The 12,234-nt window shown below is 42.9% G+C and overlaps 1 protein-coding gene across 1 annotated transcript in view; it reads left to right on the top strand.

The window, feature by feature from the left end:
* UBAC2 (UBA domain containing 2) overlaps positions 1 to 12,234 on the top strand; it is a 482,592-nt gene that overhangs the window by 363,459 nt on the left and 106,899 nt on the right. Inside the window, exon 7 of the mRNA XM_030201351.1 lies at positions 2,371 to 2,616. Coding sequence (XP_030057211.1) covers positions 2,371 to 2,616 — 246 coding nt within the window. The remainder of the gene's footprint in view (positions 1 to 2,370; positions 2,617 to 12,234) is intronic.

The following is a 12,234-nucleotide window of genomic DNA, read 5'->3' as shown; positions in this document are numbered from 1 at the left end:
ATAGACGACCTTGCGTGAGGGACGTCGTTTCATGCACAGCTCCATATATGGATGACCATCCCATATATGGCCCTATCAGCACATGGACGCCGTCGTAAGCATAGACGTCTTTGACGTGCACATGCCTGGTTATGTGTGCGGAACGTGCCTTATATAGATGAGTATGACGCACCCCACCCGACCCTTTTCACATACAGTGGGGGAAATAAGTATTTGATCCCTTGCTGATTTTGTAAGTGTGCCCACTGACAAAGACATGAGCAGCCCATAATTGAAGGGTAGGTTATTGGTAACAGTGAGAGATAGCACATCACAAATTAAATCCGGAAAATCACATTGTGGAAAGTATATGAATTTATTTGCATTCTGCAGAGGGAAATAAGTATTTGATCCCTCTGGCAAACAAGACCTAATACTTGGTGGCAAAACCCTTGTTGGCAAGCACAGCGGTCAGACGTCTTCTGTAGTTGATGATGAGGTTTGCACACATGTCAGGAGGAATTTTGGTCCACTCCTCTTTGCAGATCATCTCTAAATCATTAAGAGTTCTGGGCTGTCGCTTGGCAACTCGCAGCTTCAGCTCCCTCCATAAGTTTTCAATGGGATTAAGGTCTGGTGACTGGCTAGGCCACTCCATGACCCTAATGTGCTTCTTCCTGAGCCACTCCTTTGTTGCCTTGGCTGTATGTTTTGGGTCATTGTCGTGCTGGAAGACCCAGCCACGACCCATTTTTAAGGCCCTGGCGGAGGGAAGGAGGTTGTCACTCAGAATTGTACGGTACATGGCCCCATCCATTCTCCCATTGATGCGGTGAAGTAGTCCTGTGCCCTTAGCAGAGAAACACCCCCAAAACATAACATTTCCACCTCCATGCTTGACAGTGGGGACGGTGTTCTTTGGGTCATAGGCAGCATTTCTCTTCCTCCAAACACGGCGAGTTGAGTTCATGCCAAAGAGCTCAATTTTTGTCTCATCTGACCACAGCACCTTCTCCCAATCACTCTCGGCATCATCCAAGTGTTCACTGGCAAACTTCAGACGGGCCGTCACATGTGCCTTCCGGAGCAGGGGGACCTTGCGGGCACTGCAGGATTGCAATCCGTTATGTCGTAATGTGTTACCAATGGTTTTCGTGGTGACAGTGGTCCCAGCTGCCTTGAGATCATTGACAAGTTCCACCCTTGTAGTTGTAGGCTGATTTCTAACCTTCCTCATGATCAAGGATACCCCACGAGGTGAGATTTTGCGTGGAGCCCCAGATCTTTGTCGATTGACAGTCATTTTGTACTTCTTCCATTTTCTTACTATGGCACCAACAGTTGTCTCCTTCTCGCCCAGCGTCTTACTGATGGTTTTGTAGCCCATTCCAGCCTTGTGCAGGTGTATGATCTTGTCCCTGACATCCTTAGACAGCTCCTTGCTCTTGGCCATTTTGTAGAGGTTAGAGTCTGACTGATTCACTGAGTCTGTGGACAGGTGTCTTTCATACAGGTGACCATTGCCGACAGCTGTCTGTCATGCAGGTAACGAGTTGATTTGGAGCATCTACCTGGTCTGTAGGGGCCAGATCTCTTACTGGTTGGTGGGGGATCAAATACTTATTTCCCTCTGCAGAATGCAAATAAATTCATATACTTTCCACAATGTGATTTTCCGGATTTAATTTGTGATGTGCTATCTCTCACTGTTACCAATAACCTACCCTTCAATTATGGGCTGCTCATGTCTTTGTCAGTGGGCACACTTACAAAATCAGCAAGGGATCAAATACTTATTTCCCCCACTGTATACACAATATGCATATAGCTGCATGTTCAGTAGGTGTACAGTGCATGCAGGTCCAGACATGCAGATGGGCACATATGAGGAAAATATGGGTGCAGCAGCAGCAGCATGATTTTTCTGTTGTTGACGCATATACGTGTTCCTCATATTTTCCCGTACCTGGATGGCCAGAACAACATGTACTGTACTTGCGGTACACCTATGTACATTATTTTACACACTTTGTGATTTGGTCGTTTGTACCTGCAATAATCGACCGTGTTAGAGCGCCCAATTTAGTCACGCTTATGCGCTCCTCATTTGATTGTTTTCCTACAGGGATAATCGATTATCGAAAAACGCCCATACTATTTTTCGATTTTACATGTCTAATTTTGGACGGTTTCTTACGAACGTCCTAATTCGTACTTGGACCTTCTTTCCATTATGCCCCTCAAAATATCCTTCACCACTGTTATGTTGTGATTACTTTTTCATATAAAGCAAAATCCACAGGAGTTAGGTACTATTAAAGAACTGATAACTTTTTAAAAGTAATTTATTTCTATTTTAAACATTTTTAAAAATGTCCTCTTTCCTTGTAGGTATCTGGACTATTCTACCACAGCAATATGTTGAATATTCATCAAATGCTTTGTATCCCCAGTTGGGTGGCAAAGATATTTTCTCGGACTGTTGAACCAATTTTCTCATCTGCAGAGCCAACCAGTGAGGCTCGAGAAGGAATGGGAGCAACTATAGACATCCAGAGACAGCAAAGGATGGAGTTAATTGATCAGCAAATTATGCTGTCTCAATTGTCTCAGATGAGACGGCAGAGACAGCAACAGGTAATGATTTACCATTTTTTGGTTGCCTTGTTGCAACAAGCCATGATTTGTTGTGCAGCTTGTGGTTAAGTTTTCTTTACAGTTCACATTGTGGTGAGTCTGGTCCTTCTTGCTTGTAGTGACCCTCTGAGACCTATGCTGTGTTCCACACTAGAATAAATTATTAAATGTTATGGATAAATGTTATGGATTAGTTGCCATCTTCTTTCCAGTGTTCATTGTCAGCATACTTACTGCTTGTATGGCTAACCAGATGGCATACTCTTTCTGCAATCCTCATTTAGTGAAAGAAAATAGGACTAGCAGGAAATTGTCTACATCTGGTTTCCTTGTTAACTGTGAAACCACAGGGTGTTTCTGTTCAGCTTTAAACATTTGCATTATGAAGCACAGTTTTTTAAAGACTAAAATGACACTTATAGTTTTAAAAACTGGAGGAGAAACAGCCAAGTGATAGAGGTGGTCAAAGAAATCTAAGACATAGTAAAATACAGGTAAACACTCTTTAACTTCTTTCTAGTGACCTTAATCTCAGGTAAACTCTCTCTAAAGACTGTTTAATTTGGCAAGTTAGAAAAGTTACAGAAAATGCACACCTGCCTAGTCACCCACATTTGGCTTGATTTTTGCCACATGAGCACAGGAAACTACCACCAAATGTGGGAGATGAGGTTGCCAAGCCAAGCCAAGCCATCCCTGGCAGAAAAAAAGGGTAATGCCCTATGAAGAAAAACAAAACATCAATACAATTATTGAGAAAACTGCAGAAGCCAACAGATCACTATATATAGGGTTACCATATTTGCCGTAAGAAAAAAGAAGACACATGCCCCGCCCTGCCCCGTCACACCCCGTCCCCCACCCCCCTGCCAAACAAAGCCAGATTCCCTCTCCTCCAATGTATATCCCCTCCCCAATTTTCCAGCCTCCCTCTACCCACATGACTCCATTCACTACCCTTCCCCTCCTTTACTTTAGTATGGTGCCCTGGTGGTCTAGTGACCTCTTTGGGGCAGGAAAGAGCCCCCTCTTTCCTGCCTGATGTGGCTCTAGACCTCTCTTGCTCCTGACGCTGATTCAAAATGGCTGCTGAGAGTTCAAGCAGTGACCTTGCAAGACTTCTGCGGAAGTCTTGCGAGCCCACCACTTGAACTCTCAGCAGCCATTTTGAATCGGTGCCGGGAGAAAGAGAGGTCTACAGCAGCTCCGGACAGGAAAGAGGAGCTCTTTCCTGCCCCAAAGAGGTTACTAGACCACCAGGGCAGCACACTAAGGTAAAGGAGGGGAGGGCACCCTGAGACCCGCCTGTTCATCTGCTCACCAGCCTGCCCATTCATACACAAATCCGGACAAACAGGCAGGCTGGCAAAACCCACCCAGATGCCTAACCATGTCCTCAAAAAGAGGACATCTCCAGGTAAAATCAGAAATATGGTAATCCTAACAATGTAGAAAATTCATGCTAACAGAATAGGACTGGCCTTGGTCACTTGTATAAAACATAGAATGCAGAATAAAAGACAAAAATTAAACTGAAACCCCAAGAATCAAGATACGTGTAGTACAACACCAGAGAAATAGAAAGAGAGGCATTTGCTCCTGTACTATGCAAAATATAAAGATAGCAAGGCTGGCTTGGGGAAGGAGGACTTTCCTAGCTAGAGAAGGCCCCAAACCTGCCTGAAGCTGAAAAAGGCACAGCCTCTGTGCTTTAGGGTCCCTTCTCAAATTTTTAGCCTGGGCCCCAGATTTGTCGAACACCAGTCCTAGAAGATGGATATTCCAAAAACTGACATATTCCAATAACTAAATAAAAAATAACATTATTGTTTTTTTATCTTCTGGCTTGCCCTTCACCCTCTACTCCATCTCAATATTTCCTGTGATTCTTCATTCCGGTATCTTGGCCCCAAACTGTGGAACGACCTACCCTTTCACATCAGGAATCAACTGACAATCTCGAATATCAAACAAGCACTAAAATCACATATCTTTTCTGTCTTTCCCTTAGGCCAGTGGTTTCCAAACCTGGTCCTGGAGGCACCCCAACCAGTCAAGTTTTCGGGATACCACAATGAATATTCATGAGAGAAAGTTGCTAAAATAGGAAGTTTCATATATGCCTGTCCCTTTAAAGAATGATATGGAGAGAAAGCAATGTTGCTGACATGTAACAGATGTTTTCCATAGGTAACTGGATTGATAAGGTGCACAAGTAGGAGATACCTTGAAAGAAAAGATGGCCGGCCATCTTTTTCGATAATACGGTTCAGCCAGCTGTTTGTGGCGCCGCCAGAATAGATCGCCGGCAATCTATTTCGCCGGTGCCGTTCGATTATTCCCCTCTAAGTCTGAAGAGGACAATAAGGAGACAGTAGGATCCAAGAAAGATGCCCTCTGTACAGGAGTCTGAAGAAGCATTGTTTTTTAAGATTATTATGAGACACAGTAAAAAAAAAATTCTTCTTATAGAGTGGCATGATATTCTTTTAGATCTTAGACTGTTTTCATGACATTTTGCTTTAATTATTGGTTTGTTTGTCTGATATCGTTTTGAGTGTTTTTGTGCTTTATTGTATAATGGTGCAGGAAGATTGCATAGTGCATACATGGTATACTGTATTATACGTTAGTGATGTTCAAGATAGCAGCCCCCCTTTTTATATATTTTTGAGATTCTAATCAGCTGGTCTGCACCAGTGACAGCATGGGAAGCTTGTTTTTCATGAGAAAATCATCTTTATTGAATGATATAACATACAGCCAAAAACAGTTCACAGTAAACCACTAGAAGCAATGTGATGGACATAGTAAACACACCAAAGAAACAATCATTTTAGTTCCTCTCCCTCCCCCCCAATATAAAATTGTCATCAAACTAGCCAAATGGTAACCCACCCCCCTACTCCTATCCTCCCTTCTCACCCAAAACTTACTGAATCCCCACCACAACATTAGCATATTGAAAGTGACATAACAAGCGAACTACGCAAACATTGCAAAGAATTTAAAAATGGATTCTGAAGGTTCATGATGACTCCACTAGCCAAGACCCTATCCACCCAAGGCCTTAACCCATTTATCTACACTGATGACGTTACATTATACATCCCATACATAAGTACATAAGTAATGCCATACTGGGAAAAGACCAAGGGTCCATCGAGCCCAGCATCCTGTCCACGACAGCGGCCAATCCAGGCCAAGGGCACCTGGTAAGCTTCCCAAACGTACAAACATTCTATACATGTTATTCCTGGAATTTTGGAGTTTTCCAAGTCCGTTTAGTAGTGGTTTATGGACTTGTGCTTTAGGAAACCGTCCAACCCCTTTTTAAACTCTGCTAAGCTAACCGCCTTCACCACTTTCTCCGGCAACGAATTCCAGAGTTTAATTACACGTTGGGTGAAGAAAAAGTTTCTCCGATTTGTTTTAAATTTACTACACTGTAGTTTCATCGCATGCCCCCTAGTCCTAGTATTTTTGGAAAGCGTGAACAGACGCTTCACATCCACCTGTTCCACTCCACTCATTATTTTATATACCTCTATCATGTCTCCCCTCAGCCGTCTCTTCTCCAAGCTGTATAGCCCTAGCCTCCTTAGTCTTTCTTCATAGGGAAGTCGTCCCATCCCCGCTATCATTTTAGTCGCCCTTCGCTGCACCTTTTCCAATTCTACTATATCTTTCTTGAGATGCGGCGACCAGAATTGAACACAATACTCAAGGTGCGGTCGCACCATGGAGCGATACAACGGCATTATAACATCCTCACACCTGTTTTCCATACCTTTCCTGATAATACCCAACATTCTATTCGCTTTCTTAGCCGCAGCAGCACACTGAGCAGAAGGTTTCAGTGTGTTATCGACGACGACACCCAGATCCCTTTCTTGGTCCGTAACTCCTAACGTGGAACCTTGCATGACGTAGCTATAATTCGGGTTCTTTTTTCCCACATGCATCACCTTGCACTTGCTCACATTAAACATCATCTGCCATTTAGCCGCCCAGTCTCCCAGTCTCGTAAGGTCCTCTTGTAATTTTTCACAATCCTGTCGCGATTTAACGACTTTGAATAACTTTGTGTCATCAGCAAATTTAATTACCTCGCTAGTTACTCCCATCTCTAAATCATTTATAAATATATTAAAAAGCAGCGGTCCTAGCACGGACCCCTGAGGAACCCCACTAACTACCCTTCTCCATTGTGAATACTGCCCATTTAACCCCACTCTCTGTTTCCTATCCTTCAACCAGTTTTTAATCCACAATAGGACATTTCCTCCTATCCCATGACCCTCCAATTTCCTCTGTAGCCTTTCATGAGGTACCTTGTCAAACGCCTTTTGAAAATCCAGATACACAATATCAACCGACTCCCCTTTGTCCACATGTTTGTTCACTCCTTCAAAGAATTGAAGTAAATTGGTCAGGCAAGATTTCCCCACACAAAAGCCATGCTGACTTGGTCTCAGTAATCCATGTCCTCGGATGTGTTCTGTAATTTTGTTTTTGATAATAGCCTCTACCATTTTCCCCGGCACTGACGTCAGACTCACCGGTCTATAATTTCCCGGATCTCCCCTGGAGCCTTTTTTAAAAATGGGCGTTACATTGGCCACCCTCCAATCTTCCGGTACCACGCTCGATTTTAAGGATAAGTTGCATATCACTAGCAGTAGCTCTGCAAGCTCGTTTTTCAGTTCTGTCAGTACTCTAGGATGAATACCATCCGGTCCAGGAGATTTGCTACTCTTCAGTTTGCCGAACTGCCCCATTACGTCCTCCAGGTTTACCGTGAAGTCAGTAAGTTTCTCCGACTCGTCCGCTTGAAATACCATTTCCGACACCGGTATCCCACCCAAATCTTCCTCGGTGAAGACCGAAGCAAAGAATTCATTCAGTCTCTCCGCTACGTCTTTGTCTTCCTTGATTGCCCCTTTTACCCCTCGGTCATCCAGCGGCCCAACCGATTCTTTTGCCGGCTTCCTGCTTTTAATATACCGAAAAAAATTTTTACTATGTTTTTTTTGCCTCTAATGCTATCTTTTTTTCATACTCCCTCTTGGCCTTCTTAATCTGCGCCTTGCATTTGCTTTGACACTCCTTATGCTGTTTCTTGTTATTTTCAGACGGTTCCTTCTTCCATTTTCTGAAGGCGTTTCTTTTAGCCCTAATAGCTTCCTTCACCTCACTTTTCAACCAGGCCGGGTGTCTTTTGGAGTTCCGTCTTTCTTTTCTAATTCGCGGAATATGTATGGCCTGGGCCTCCAGGATGGTATTTTTGAACAGCGTCCACGCCTGTTGTACAGTTTTTACTCTCTCAGTTGCCCCCCTAAGTTTTTTTTTTACCGTTCTTCTCATTTTATCATAGTCTCCTTTTTTAAAGTTAAACGCTAACGTATTTGACTTTCTGTGTACAATTACTTCAAGGTTGATGTCAAAACTGATCATATTATGGTCACTGTTATCAAGTGGCCCCAGTACCATAACGTCCCTCACCAGATCATGCGCTCCACTAAGGACCAAGTCTAGAATTTTTCCTTCTCTCGTCGGCTCCTGCACCAGTTGCTCCATAAAGCTGTCATTTATTTCATCAAGGAATTGTATCTCTGTAGCGTGTCCCAATGTTACATTTACCCAGTCTATATTTGGATAATTGAAGTCACCCATTATTATCACATTGCCCATTTTGTTCGCGTCTCTGATTTCTTTTATCATTTCTGTGTCTACCTGCTCATCCTGGCGAGGTGGACGGTAGTACACTCCTATCACCATTTTTTTCCCTTTTATACATGGAATTTCAACCCACAGTGATTCAAAGGTGTGATTTGTGTCCTGCTGAATTTGTAATCTATCTGAGTCAAGGCTCTCTTTAATATACAATGCTACCCCTCCACCAGTCCGGACTACCCTATCATTACGATATACTTTGTACCCCGGTATGACAGTGTCCCACTGGTTATCCTCCTTCCACCAAGTCTCAGTAATGCCTATTATATCCAATTTTTCATTTAGTGCAATATATTCCAACTCTCCCATCTTATTTCTTAGACTCCTAGCATTTGCATATAGACATTTCAGAGTATGTTTGTTGTTCTTATTTGCATGATGCTTAGTACCTGACACTATTGATTTGACATCTTTTGTCTGATCTTTAGTTGTATTTAAGGGCACCTGGCCTACCACGGTCTGTTGTGCAACCTCACTATCCAGAAACCCTATCTTCCCTGTTTGTGAGGTATCTTTGCAAGATACCTTTTCCCGAACCATGCGCTTTTGAGCGACTGTCGGCCTTCCCCCCATTTCTAGTTTAAAAGCTGCTCTATCTCCTTTTTAAATGCCGACGCCAGCAGCCTGGTCCCACCCTGGTTAAGGTGGAGCCCATCCTTTCGGAATAGGCTCCCCCTTCCCCAGAATGTTGCCCAGTTCCTAACAAATCTAAAACCCTCCTCCCTGCACCATCGTCTCATCCACGCAATGAGACTCTGGAGCTCTGCCTGTCTCTTGGGCCCTGCACGTGGAACAGGTAGCATTTCAGAAAATGCTACCCTAGAGGATCTGGATTTGAGCTTTCTACCTAAGAGCCTAAATTTGGCTTCCAGAACCTCTCTCCCACATTTTCCTATGTCATTGGTACCCACATGTACCAAGACAGCGGACTCCTCCCCAGCACTATCTAAAATCCTATCTAGGTGACGCGTGAGGTCCACCACCTTCGCACCAGGCAGGCAAGTCACCAGGCGATCCTCACGTCCACCAGCCACCCAGCTATCTATATGCCTAATGATCGAATCACCAACTACAACAGCTGTCCTAACCTTTCCCTCCCGGGCAGCACTTGGAGACATATCCTCAGTGCGAGAGGATAGTACATCCCCTGGTGGGCAGGTCCTGGCTAAAGGAGTACTTCCTACTTCACCAGGGTGATGCTCTCCTTCTAGGAGACCTCCCTCCTCCAAGGTAGCACAAGGGCTACTAGACTGGAGGTGGGACCTCTCTACAACATCCCTGTAGGTCTCTTCTATGTACCTCTCTGTCTCCCTCAGCTCCACCAAGTCTGCTACTCTAGCCTCAAGAGAACGGACATGTTCTCTAAGAGCTAGGAGCTCTTTGCATCGGGCGCAAACATGATTTGGCAGAAATCACCAACGAAATCAAGCTAAGCTTAAACATCATGAACTCATGGGCAAACGTATTCCAACTAAAACTCAATACAGAAAAAACACACTGTCTCATCATCTCATCCCAATACAATACATACAAACAAACAAACCCACAAACATAATCACCCCAGGATACACCCTCCCTGTCTCAGACAGCCTGAAAATTCTCGGAGTAACAATCGACCATAATCTATCACTAGAGACCCAAGCGAAATCCACCATAAAGAAAATGTTTTTCTCAATGTGGAAACTCAAACACATAAAACCATTCTTCCCGAGGGAAATATTTCGTAACCTGGTACAGTCCATGGTACTAAGCCACACAGATTACTGTAATAGAATCTATGCGGGATGCAAGGATCAAATCATAAAGAAACTTCAGACCGCCAAAAACACAGCAGCCAGGCTTATATTTGGAAAAACACGTTTTGACAGCGCTAGACCACTCAGAGAAAAATTGCACTGGCTACCAATCAAAGAACGTATCACTTTCAAAATCTGCACGACTGTTCATAAAATTATTTACGGCGAGGCACCGAGTTACATGACAGACCTCATCAACCTGCCAACCAGAAACACCACAAAATCTGCATGATCATACCTAAACCTCCACTACCCAAGCAGCAAAAGACTCAAATACAAATCCACCTATGCAACCAGCTTTTCCTACCTAAGCACACAACTATGGAATGCATTACCTAAAGCAGTAAAAACTACGCTCGACCACCTTTTGGAAAGCACTAAAGACAGTCCTGTTCAGAAGAGCATACCCCACCGACCCAACATAAAAATACCTGGTCACTTGCGACACAATGTAACCAAAGACCGTAACAGACATTATCTGACTCTTCTTCCCCCTTTCCCTCTCGAACTTCCCCCCAACCGCACTTACCATACATGTAACTACCTTACACGTACCTCATTCTACTACAATATCACTTTGTATTCATTCATACCATGTATTTGTTCAGACTGTAATTGGCTAACACCGTTAACAGTTATATGTAAGCCACATTGAGCCTGCAAAAGGTGGGAAAATTTGGGATACAAATGTAACAAATAATAATAATATATATTGCCTTCTCCCCAGCATGAGCTACAGTTTCTACATTCACAGTAAATCATGTGTTTGATTTCTCCTTGCAAAGAAAAATTTCATGTTCCACTATTTGTAATTCAATATCACACCTCCATTGTTCGGGGTACCCTTTCCTCCCAAAAATCTTTGATCTGATCACAGGCCCATAAACAATATACAGAGGTCACCTCCTGAGTGGTACATTGAACACAAGCTGATAATCACCCCAGCCACACTTTAGAGACCTAAGCTGGTGACATACACATTTCCAAAAGTTTAAAGTGGCTCTCATGTAATTTTGCAGATTCACGCTTATTCCTCTCTGAATATGATCTAAAAAAAAATCCTATGCCTCATATTTTATTTATTTATTAGGATTTATTTACCGCCTTTTTGAAAAAATTCACTGAAGGTGGTGTACAGTAAGAATAAATCAAACATGAGCAATAGATAATTACAGCTGTAAAAATATTCAAATAACAATACAAAGTATGGCATAGTGCACTACTTACAATGTCAACACAATACATAATAAAACATTTTAACTGACAGTGTAGAGTATAAGCAAAGATGAAACAAACAGATAGGTAAGAGAGTAAGAGGAGTTAGAAAGTATGGTGACTAATTTAAAGAAACGTGCACATGAGGTCAGAGAGATGGTTCAATATTATCTCAGCTAGGGTAGGAGCGGATAAACATGTCCTGCTGCAGTACATGCAGCCCGTGTCCCTCCTTGTGTTTGTGAATGAGACTAACAAGTTAGTTACTTCTTCCATTAAAGGCCTGGCTGAACAGCCAAGCTTTCATCTGCTTCCCGAAGTAGAGGTAGTCTTGTGTTAAGTGGAGCATTCCAGATTGTGGGGGCTACTCCGGAGATGGCTCGCTTGTGGGTATAGAAAAATTAATCAATCTGCTTAGAGCAATAGAGGTAAGAAACTATAAAGCAACTTGCTCTAATAGGCTATAAATTATCCGTGCTGTATTTCAAGAAACTAAATAAGTTAATTTAGACAAAGGGCCTCATTAGCCAAGGGTACCAACTCAGTGGACACACCTATAGAGGCTACAATCATGGGCCAGCCACCACCTCCGAAAAACCTACAGAGTGGAATAACTGAACCACTATGTAGTAAAAAAACAGAGTAGGGCTAAGTATCAATAATTCAATGAAATACAGACACAGGTAATATCCAATATACCTAATAATTATGGTATCTTATATCGGAAGAATGAAAAAATATATATAATTCAACAGGGAAAAAAACAAAAACGTAAAATACCACATGGCAAAAAGATTACTTAGCTTAAAACCTGGGAAGGAAAAAAATCCACATCCGAGAAGCACCTTCATCTATGAGATGGCATAATGGT

Source organism: Microcaecilia unicolor, chromosome 4 (assembly GCF_901765095.1).
Source record: "Microcaecilia unicolor chromosome 4, aMicUni1.1, whole genome shotgun sequence".
Classification (NCBI taxonomy): Eukaryota; Metazoa; Chordata; class Amphibia; order Gymnophiona; family Siphonopidae; genus Microcaecilia; species Microcaecilia unicolor.
This window is presented reverse-complemented; position numbering and strand designations above follow the sequence as displayed.